Source organism: Aythya marila (assembly GCF_965140915.1).
Source record: "Aythya marila genome assembly, chromosome: 14".
In the NCBI taxonomy this organism is placed as follows: domain Eukaryota; kingdom Metazoa; phylum Chordata; class Aves; order Anseriformes; family Anatidae; genus Aythya; species Aythya marila.
Genome location: NC_139055.1, coordinates 10243684 through 10255347, shown reverse-complemented (window position 1 = coordinate 10255347; position 11664 = coordinate 10243684). Strand labels below are relative to the sequence as shown.

Here is an 11664-nt window from a genome sequence, read left to right as displayed (position 1 = left end):
ACACTGGCCAGGATTGGACTAAGCTTGGGGTCTAGTCTGTGTATGCAAGCAGAGGTTTGATGGGACCCTTGTACTGAGAGTACACTATGGCCACCCCTCTCTAATTATCTGGAATGAAACTCTATATTGACATATCTGAAGCTGAAGGAGGGAAGCTGGAGCATCCCATTTCATGGGTGAGAGGAAAATTAGGGGCTGAGAAGTTAGAGGTTTAATATTGTTTTATACTATCACCACTCTTGAAAGGCTCCACATATTACAATGGCATTTCTTTGTCTCGTGGTGACCCTCTGAGGGAGGCCTTGTGTAACTTACCAAAGGTCATGCAGGAAAGCCAAGCCAGAAGCGGAAATGAAGCCCTCATCTCCTGACTCCTAGCTCTGTGCTCAGAAGTATGCCCATGATTTCTCTACAGCAGCTTCCATCCTGCTCCAAATCCACATTCCAGCCAGGGTTTCAGCCTCAGATCCCAGCCAAGATCACCAGCACAGTGCAGCTCTCTACAAATACCGAGATCTGCCTGGATTTGCTTAGGCCACTGTGCAGGGCTGCGTGCCTATGTCTTTGCATGTGTGTATGTTTGAGGGAGGAGGGGATGCTTGCATTTATCAGTAAATGCACATTGATACTAGATTTGATTTGACAGCAAAATATCCCCCCTTTGGCAAGCTAAACAACACTGCAGTGTCTAACAGGTTCTCTCTATCCTGTATCTCAAAAGGATTTTCAGCATGTTAAGTCTGTGACACAGCTATCCAGCAACAATGAAACTTTGTGGGATTCTCTTTGCTGCTTTTATCCTCTCTGGCTGTTTACCTAATTTGCTTTTTTTGTTTTTTAATTTCTTTTTCTAACAAATAGTTAAGCAATGATTTAAAAATATTTTTACATCGTAAGGTACAGTCAACATCAAACATGCCTTTGTACAAGAGCTCGACTCGGTTACAAATCAACGAGAACAATGCACGAAAAGAAATATCCATTAAGATGACTCCCGCACTTGGGTTCTATTTATTCCCACCGTGCTGCTAGCACAGCACCCTCTCTCAACTAGAGCAATGCAGTATAGACATGGTGTTGTCCCCCCACCCTCCCACTTTGCCCATCACCACTTGTTAACTTTAATGACCTTCTGTCTTGGCAGCCTTGGCTTCATGGTTTACTGACCCTGAAGACAGCCAAGGCGATACAGCCCGGGAGCTGGTCTGCTTGGCCATGCTGTAGTGGCTGATGACAGTGTAGAACCTGCCCCGGGAGTTGGAATCCTGTGCGGAGTAGTACGCGTCCAGCGAGGCCGGGATGCACCGCTTATGCTTAAAAAGGGGAGAAAGCAAGAGAAGTAAAGCAGGGTCCCACCAGCCTGAGGTTCTCCCTTTAAAAATCTCTGGGTTAGGTGTTTGCATGTATGATGTTTGAGTCATATGCTGCAGCGAGAGCATCTGCTGTGCAACCCCTACTGCCTTTCACCAGCCACGTGGGAATGCACAAAGTTTAGACTCGGGCAGCAGCCTTCCAAACCTGTTGCTATTGGCAACCCTGATTGCAGGCTGATTTCATTGCTGGATTGGAAATGAGGACTGTAAAATAAAGATCTGAGGGGTTTGGTACGTTACTGGCACATACAGAGATCAAGGCCCCTTGCTGGAGTCCTAGCAGAGTACACGGGGCAGCTCCTACCCTGTGCTGGACTGAAAGCTCTGTCAAGTGAAGTCTAGAATTAATCCTCATCCAGGCAGCGGACAGGCAGAGTTCTGCTATGTTACTGTATGTCATCCCTGACCTGTAGGACAGCCACCTTGGATGGGAATGGTAGGAAGCACAGCCCAGCTGGCCAGCCCTTGTCAGAGCTTCTTGTCCGTGCAGACACTGCCAATGCATCTCCTCTGTGCTACTGAGGTCACTTGTGTGCTAAGAACTGTACAGATAAAATAATTCATTTTGAAACAGCTGTAAAAGAGCAATGAAATAGTAAAAATGCCGGACAGGTTGGTATTCACCAGATTCAAAGTAGCACCAATGACATAAAGGGCCTCAGGTATGATTATTATTAAATGATGAGACTCCTCAACTCCCACATCAATGTGACTAGCTGAAATCTGAGTTCAAAGCTTTTTATCTTTTCAGAAGTTCAGGTTTGGATCTGTTTCTGAAATTCATGTCTGAGTCCCAACTTCACTTTTATATAACTTAAAAGAATAATTCACAATGACAAACACAGAAACATACTTACTCTATTTTCCAGCTCACAGAATAACCTCAGTGTGGTCAAGACTCCTACATGTTTATGAGTTTATTTGCAGCAAAGAGTCATTGAACTGTTTTGCAAAGTTTATTTTTAATTTTTTAATTTTTTTTCTTTTTAAATCTCAACAGAGTAGGCAAATAGTTCTCTGCAAATATTTGATATAAAACCACAGGGCAGTGGTTTTTTAGCAAGTAGGTTACATGGTTTCGTTCTTGATGGACCTCAAAAGCACACCAAAAAAATGAACCCCATAGGCAAATTTGGATTTCTTTCACAAAGGACACATGTGCCAGCACTCTGGGAGTTTGCTTTGCATTAAAATGTACAACAGTAAACCTCAGTCGCTTAAATGTGTGGGAAGAAAGTGCAGGATTCCAGCTGCAATAAATCCATTCACAAATATGAGGGATTGTTCCTGAACATCTGTCTGTAGTGTTCACCAAATGCTAATCCCAACAATTACAGTGTAACAGTAGCTGATGGAGGCAGATGCAAGTCCAAATTTCCCATAACACTTTTCCCATTTCAACACATTCTTGCCAAATGTTCTGTTTGGCCTGGTCAAAAAAGCAGACTAGACTGTAACCATGTAGTCAATTAGAGTATATCATTATCTCAGGCAATTCATCCATCTGAAGTTTCTTACCTTATAAACAAATCCATCTGGGCAACTGTGGTCGTAAGTAAAGGCTTTGTATACCACAAGAAACACTATGCAGGCAAGGAATGCAAGAGCCAGGCTTATGAGAATAGTGACCTACAAAAGAGGGATAATGTTACTCTACATATGTTAAAATGGCATATGAGCAACCTCATAATTAAATGACTTATAGTAACATCCATCCTAACAGACTGCAGTCTTCACTCCACTGTGCAGTACTTAACTAAGCATGGTAATTGAATGAATGCTAGATCTAATAGCCCCGAATTGTCACATCATTTCTATCCCCCTAGAGACCTTCGGAAGTGCACGTTCCTGTGTTTAACCCATTGCAATAGATTCTCCTAAGGCATTTGGTCTTCTCCGAGACTTTGTGTTCCCATGCTCTCAACCGAGACCTCTGCTGGCCCAGCAGGATTCACCAGCAGCCAGAGACTCCACATTTAGTGTCTGATCTGTGCAATAAGCTGCTTTGCAGCCATGGCAAGAAATGTTTTTCTGATAGCAGATGTAGGTAGGAAGAATGAAGCCTCTGTCGAACATGACCCTTTGTGCTTTCTGAGTGATGCTTTAAGGCTAAATTGCACCTCAAGTAGCTTGCAGAAGGGAATCCTTCTCAATCTATCAAAGTTGTAAAGGGAGAACAGTCAGCCACTGACAAAGGCCAACATGTACGTCCCACCATATATCCAAGAGCAGGCAGGCAGGCATCGTGACTGCAGTCTCTGTAAGCATTCCAGATGTCAGTGTTGGAGTTACTGGACACAAACAGGCCCAAATACTCCCTTTTCTCATTCCCAAGTAGGCTGCACCATTCTGTTTCTTTGCTGCAGCTCTCTTCTTCCAGCTCTTCCAGGTCCCATTTAGATTGTTCATTTAACAACAAGTTTGCTATCCCCATTCAGATGTCTGGATTGAAGCCCTGACCCTTGGTTGTAGCTGTGCTAAAACTTGTGTCCTCCCTAAGGACTGAGCAAGAGTCCCAAATGCACTCTCGTTCCTCTAGGAAGAGGTTCAAGTTCATAATTATCCCATCAGAGAAGCTGCACTTGGGTGTATATTTTAGTTTAAACACCTGGATAAGCACCAGCCCCACCTCCATTCTTTCCTTCCTCAAAGCTTTCTTGGCCCCAGCTGGTAATTCATCAAATGCCATGTAAAAGGCTCTGGACTTTTACTGCTTAAATTACAGCAACCCATCCTGTTGAGTCTGCTGTCTCACACTGATCTGGATTGGCATGAAAAAATCATAATCCCTGGGGCTTCAGTGTTACCATGCAAACTGGGGCTCATAATCAAATGAACTCACTTACTGAGATGATGAGGGTGGGAACAGCAATAGAGGATCACTTAAGACTGCTGCACAGCCAGCAGCGTGGGCAGGGAGCAGAGGCAGCTCAGCAGCTTCCCCCGGCTCGCAGGCACTGCACACCAGCAGCCAGGATCGTACAGGAGGTTTGCCTGCACTGAGAAGGTGCTGCAGTGTCCCTGTGTCTGTGAGCCTGTGCGAGACCTTGCGCTGAGGAAATTCCCACAGCAAAATACTGAGGTCAGGCATGGGTTTACAGGATGGACGGGGATTAATGAGGCTTTTGCCTACCCCAGCGTCAATCTGTTTGCTCCCGAACCCCACTTTTGCACCACAGCACCAGGAGCCGAGCCCAGGGCTGCAAATTCTCCCCGGTCACATTAAAACCATTCCACTTGGAGAACCACAATGGCTGGACGAGGAAGGGGCTGCCTGCTTACCACTGGCTAACACCCCTGCCTGCAGGCATGTTCCCACCATACCATGTATCTGCTTATCCTCATAACCAAAACAGACCTCCAAAGTACGCCCTCTCCCCAGTATCACAGCTGCATCCTCCTGTATGAAAGACAATCATTATCACCCACTTCCCTAGCAAGGAAAAGACACACGTTTTTCATTTCTATCTAGATATTCAGCTATTGGTCCCCCCATCTTTTTGTTGTTACCATTATGTCACAATTATCTTTATTTTCTTGTACACAGGTGTCCATGGAAATTCAATAGTAGGTACAGGCAGAAGTTGTATGGAAGATTGATTGGTAATGCTAGAAAGTGGGGAAATTCAGAGATAATTCCTACAGTGTAGTGACTAAGCTTGTTAGGAACAGCAGGTAATAAATAATAAGCTGGACACATCTTAGAATTCATTAGTATAGTATAATATATAACAATATTATATATATAACTACAGTATTATATAACATATCAATAAAATATATTAATTGTTTAATACTAGTTCACAGAATTTTGCTCAAATTCTCTCCTTTGGTCATTGATATAGCTGTAATTCTGAGAACCTGTAAGATATGCAGTCCCTGCACAGACTCAAAGGGGCCGCTGTAATTGCTTGCAGTGCAGGAAGGGACTTCTCTCCCTCATCCATCCTGCAGAGATTCACTCCCAGGTGAGATGTATTCCTAAGCATGTAGCACATTGGGACTATTACTTAGAGAAGCTAAATCAGCCCTAGCCAATGCTTGAAGATCCAGAACTACAATTTTGGTGTCTCTTTTAAGAAAAAAAAAAAAAAAGAAAGAATGAAATTAAATCTTCATGTATGATGTCAAATCTGACCCAACACATACAGTTCAAAACTCAGGAGAGAGAAGTATGAAGATTATATCCAGAAGGAGAAATTCATAAATTCATTGTTAAGTCAGAATATTTTAGAATAAAAGTGTAAAAGGGTAAGATGACTAGGTAAGACTGGGACTAATGGGCTTTTCCAGTGGTGACCAGTTCACTGCAGCCCTGACTCTCCTTTTAGAATGACTGCTCATATTAACCTCCTCCTTGGGGTCTAATCTGCTGCAAAATGGGTCAATTAAGCAAAAGGCAGCTGTAGAGGGAGAAGCACTTACTGCTGGATGCCATCAGAGAACACGTGTAAGAGAGTCCTGGTGTGCTGAAGAGGTAGCTGGTAAAAAAGTACAGCTGTAATAATTTCACTAGTCTGACCAAGAAAATAAGGGTTCCACCTCCTCTCCAGCAAAGCATGTTTGCAGGCAAGCTAAAATGTAAATATTTCAGACCAGTTTTTTTGTAGCCCATGTGTTCCCAACCCGGGGAAGCCATGTCCTTTCTCACAGGGCTTGAGAGGAAGAAACCTCAGGTTGATTCAAAGGAGATGGAAACAGAATTTTCCATGATTTCTGCCCCCAAGAGAAGTCATACTACACCTGAAAGAAATGAAAAAATGGCACTTTGAAGAAGTATACTCAAAAGGAGAGACTTCCTGGATTATGTATGCCAACACTCTACCTTATTCAACAGCAGAGCCACAAAAAAGACCCCTCTCCAGAAAGACCCAGCTCTGGCAGGCCAATGTGGAAGAGCATTTCCCTCTGTAGAATTAAACGCCCATCAGTTCTTCTCCATTTAAAAGAGGAGCATGGTAGGCCTAGTACCTCCTCTCATAACAGTTTAAGTAGTAACACAAAGATGACAATGACACAAGTTTCCTTTGAGGTTAGTTTGAAGGCACAAAAGCAAGACATATATCTTGGTCTACCAAAGCCAGTGTTTAGAGGGCGGTCCTGGCTACAAATTCAGCAAGTAAGAAATGCTCAGCTCTCTAGTTTGGTTGGTCTGCTGTAATTACAATGTACAGTGAATGAAGAAATCTTGCTTAGGTTAACCTGGAGGAACAAACTTATGCTCACATCAAAGGAAGAGACAAAGTGCACTAAAATTATACCAAATACCACCCAGGAATGCATAGGGCATAACTCAGTGAGAAGGTACCTCTTCTTTCTGAGAAATAAGACGATGCTCATCCTCTGTCTTTCTTTAGAAAATACAGCCCTCATCACAAGGGCTAGCAAGAGATAAACACGTGCAGGATGCACCCTGTGCACACAGTTCCTCCTGCCCTAATGTCTGCATGGCACCTTCCTCCTCCTCCTCTGCATCACAGTTTCCTCAAGAATGGGGCTGACTGCACCTAAAGATGATGTGAAAGGGGAATATCCCTTCAGCTGTGGGATGTCTCCCTCACTCAGAACGAATCTGTCTGCCTTCCCCATGAGCTGCCACCAAAGTGGCTTTAAAGGCTTCTCATTCTGAGCCAGATAAAACGGCCAAGTTTTTCCTTTAGCCTTGAAAAATGGAAAGAACTGAGCTGTCTGGAGCAAGAACGGATGTCCCTTTTTTTTTTGTTAAATCCCCTGTACACGCACAGCCTATGGAAATGGCCATTAGTAATGTGATTTGACTGGTTCCTTTCCTCTTGTCTGCCCACTGAGCGCCTAAAAATAATAAATTCCCCTCTGCTCTGGCGCTCTGTTCCAGCAAAATGCTGACACCCAATTCATTACCTCCCGGGAGCAGGTCCCTTCCGCTGAGCTTTCCCCTCCCTCCCGGGTGTAATTGAGCCCATTCTCACCTCCCTCCTGCCGCTTCATGCACTTGCAAAATTACAGCGTGACACAATATTACACATGATGATACATAGTGTAAAATTGCTCTAGGATGAAATGTCATGTAAGATGTTAAAACCCAGAGGAAAGGGAAGGGAAAAAAAAAAACAACACCCCCAGATATTTCACCAAGCCAGAGCTAAGATCCACCTCTATTCCAGGGAATACAAAGCTTCGTTAGCATTCAAACACCAAAGAATCACAGGGCTGCAATACCTAATAAACCTCCACTTTTTTTTTTTTTTTTTTTTTTTTTTATGAATAACATGAACCTTGGCAGTCTCTAAGCAATATAAACACTCACAGAGGGGAAATAAAATTTAGTGAGCAGATAAAACCTAGAAGTGCCGCAGGCATGAATCTGTCACGTGTGACTGCTCGAGTGGGTAGCTGGAGGGGGGGATTTGCCCACCCCCTTCCCAAAGTCATATACAGCTCCCAAAGGTTCCCTTAGGAAGGGAGTGCTGCAGAGAGAACATCACTACCACACCGAGGAACTCCGCATCCACCACAAAACGTGGAAAAAGGCTTGATCTAAGGCCCCTGACTTCAGTGAAGGATGATTTCATTTACCCATCAAGAAGAGCGCACTTAGCTTGGCTCTTCCTCATCCTTCCTATAGGTGAAGTACATACTGCATTTTTACAACAGCACAGATTAAAAAGAAAAAAAACAACACACATTCTCATCAAGCAACAGGGCATGGTTGCCACAAGGTTTTGCTCCAGTGAGATGATAAATTGCAATGGTGTTAGCAGTGTTCCTGTCAACCTGGCTTTTCGTACTGCCCATTGAAGTGTCCCTCCTGTTCTCTTTGATTTCAGTGACTGCCCATTATTACTTTTTGCCTCAGAAATTCCCTTTTTCCCTCTCTAGCTGCAGTGAAAAAGCCTCAGTTAAAAGCAAACCAGAGAACAATGCCACATCCAAGCAGCAGGGCATTCCTTAATAGCCACTTCCCTTCTACATTTTTTTTTTATTGTTTTCCAAGTTTTTATTTTTCTTAGCCAAAAAAAAAACCAAACATTCTATTCTGTGGCCTTAGTTTGCACAGGGGATGCACCCTTAACTCTCTATGGGAATCAACAAGACCAGAGAGCAGCAGGTCCCTCCAAAACCCAAGCCTTAAGGGCTTTGACTTGCACCGGGGGTTTGCCAGCCCTACTGGTGACCTGCTGAGCCACCGAGCCTGCAGAGAGCCGCACGCTGGCACTGGGCTGGTACTGACTGCCACACAGACCAGCGAGGAGCCTTAGAGTCCTGGGAAATCTACATCCTCTGGAAATACCTGGGAAAAAATAAAAAAAAATAAAAAAAAGGAAGCAGAGAAAGGCAGATCCTGAGCTGAGGCTGATGGGGATACTACTGCATAGAGCAGATATTCATAAGGAACATTTTTCAGGCAGTGCAGGTGGGGGAAGGGGCTGTCAACAGATGGCAGCTCCCTCAAATTTATGCACTGTTTGAACTGAGTTGACAAATATTTTTTTTCCCAGTGGGGACTGGATGCAGACTGCTCTCTGTTAGTATTCAGCATCCAACCTGTGCTGGTGAGTTGCGGGGGCGTGGGTTTTTTTTCCACATAAGCCACATATTACTTGCATTACCAGCTAGAGGAATATAACTTATAATCATGGCTCTGGTGTCAGGGCTTCTCAATCCACCTTTATATTTATTTATTTATTTTTCACAGGCTCTGCTAGTCGTGCTACACCCTGTGAGGACTCAGCATAAAGATAGTAAAAAAAAAATAAACAATGAAAAATTGGGTAGGGAGAGAAAAGAATGTGGGTACTCAAATGCAAGCCATCTCACAATGAGACACAGAAAATGATGTTCTACAAAACTGTCCTATTGAAGAAGGAAAGGTCTGTTTTTTTCTAATCAAAAACACAGTCATAATTAATCTAAAATATTTGCTCTGTGCAATATGGTCAACAGAGGGAGCTCAGTAAGGTTCCAGAAAGATTAGTTATTTATATGGAGATCCTCCACGTGGCTTAAGGAACAGCCCTACCAAATTCTCAGATTTGTTAAATTGAATCAGTCACTCAGACCTAGACCCACAAAAGCAGCCGAATGTCTAAATCTCCTTTGTTTTCCTACATTACAGTAGTATTTCAGCACCATCTGTAGGTGTCTTCAGAGGGGTAAGAAATGGTCCATTCTGGGCTTTCATGCCTTGCTCTGACATTTCTTGTTCTGGGTCACTAAGCTGGGTTTCCAACTCAGAAGGGCAGCTCGTCTAGTACAACCCTGCAATTCCAATGCTCCAACACTAAGGCTCAGTCCTATCACAGCTCATACTCAGGCAGCAGCCTTGTCATCCGCTGTCTGAAATCCATTTTGAAGATCACTGTGCTGCCATTTCTCTGGGGGGAAAACGGTTGCACCGAGTCCAGCTTTGGAGGAACTCAGCAAGAACCTCCTGCTGTTTGTGAACCAGGCACAAGCCTCAGGTGCCCAGGTGTTTAAATCCATCCTCCATTCGTCACAAAAATGGAGCAGAATGCAAACAGACAACATGATCTCTATCAATCTGTCTGAAGAAAGCCACAGGATGTCTGTCCAGTACTCATGCAATTGGTGTATGATGTTAGCAAGCACTTAGGTATCATCAAACATGGTATCTGCTTTTTCTAAACCTGGCACATAGCTGTTTGACTCTGGATACCTTTCCCACTGCTCAGAGCACTCAATATACATGCTTATATATGCTCAAGACAGCAGCCAGGAAGATGCCACAGCCAGGAAAAGCGCCGCTATCTACAGAGGAACCGTCCAGACAAGCAGCGCCCAGAGAAGAGTTAATGCTCTCCGAGTGCACAGAGTGGTGTGCTACAGTCAAGAAGATCAGAGCTTAATTCCTGAGTAAAGACTATTTACCATGGAAAAGTCCCTGGAAATTCTCCACTGTTTTCCTAATCTTATCAGCTGTGATGGAAATAGGGGACCTCAGGAGCCAGATGCCTCTGTCCATTCCTGCACTGCAGTCTCGCTCTTTGCAGTCAAGTTTGTCCGGAAACGATGCCACTGCAGATACCATGTCTGGTTCTCCAGGATACATTCATTGTTGCTGGGTATTGGGAAATTTCATGACCTTTAATAGGCAATTCAGCTGAATAAATTCTATTGTTTTTATTTTTTTTCTTTGTAAAGTAATTTTGCCTCCGAATGAAGCAAAATTTGTTGTAAACAAAAACAGCAGAAATTCCATCAAGATCATTTTCATACAAGGGTGTAAGAGCTATGCTTGGATAAGCTACAAGGCTCCTTCAGTAGTTTATGCTAATGCTGTTCCACCTGGAAACCTCTCAACCCATTGACAACCTAGTTAACAACCTAGAATAAAATCACAAAATCATCAATGAATTTGCCACTGGGCCGGTCCCAGAGCTCCTGTTGCTCAGTAGAAATTTTTGAGCTCTCACTACACTGTCATATGCTCATGATCTCATTATAACAATTTATGCCTGACAGTGAAAAATTTAGGAGAGCAACTTTTTTCCCTTCATTCCATAACTTCTTCCAGCCGATAATTAGATGCAAGATTGACAACATTAAATCTTGACATGAAAGCTACACCTAACGTGAAAGACTCTGGAGCACGTCCCAGCTCCAGATTCAGCTGTCTATCCTGGCTGTCTCCCACCTGTAAGTCTAGATGAAATCCAAATACGAACCATCCCAAAATCTGAATCCTGTAAGAAAAAACAAACATAGGCACAGAGGGAGCCACTAGATGACAGGTTACTCAAATGGACTGACCAGTGGGACAAGGACTCTGAAATATGCCCCAAGAAGAGCTGCTCCATTGTCTAGATTCAGCCAAGGCAGTGTAGGGCACTGCACCCCATTATACAGACTGATCTGCTCTGCCGGTAAAACTCATTTGGCTGAACTTCTTCAAAAATGGCATTTCAGTCTTGATTTATAACAACCTTTTTGTAGTAAGTCGCTGGTTTCGCTGATTTTCTGAGAACAGCTTAGCCTCTGAATTTTGAAAGGCTAAGAGAAAAAAAAAAAAAAAAGTGGCACAATCGGGTCTTCATATTTCCCTGGTGCTGTTCAAGAAGATGTAGGATTTGTCCTTCATTATAACAGCACAGCTTTATTCCAGATGGTGTCCAGATTCTCAAGTAGCCTTTAGGAGATGCTTTGTCAAGTACTTAAATCTTCAAAACTATGGGAAAATACTTCTTCGTGCTACATGGCTTTTTACATGAAGCTTAAAGGTTTGGCTTTGGGTTTTTACACCTGCATCTTAGAATTCATTACCATAAAACAATTTGGCCCCAATTCTCCGAAG

At 43.4% G+C, this 11664-nt stretch overlaps 1 protein-coding gene across 1 annotated transcript in view; it reads right to left on the bottom strand.

Moving 5' to 3' along the window:
- Window positions 1–1121: 1121 nt before the first annotated feature.
- The window catches only part of NSG2 (neuronal vesicle trafficking associated 2), a gene marked incomplete at its 3' end in the record, with an annotated part of 35864 nt that continues 25321 nt past the window's right edge, over window positions 1122–11664 (bottom strand). Inside the window, exons 4-5 of the mRNA XM_082771577.1 lie at window positions 2892–3002; window positions 1122–1313 (exon numbers count right to left, since the gene is read on the bottom strand). Coding sequence (XP_082627703.1) covers window positions 1122–1313; window positions 2892–3002 — 303 coding nt within the window. The remainder of the gene's footprint in view (window positions 1314–2891; window positions 3003–11664) is intronic.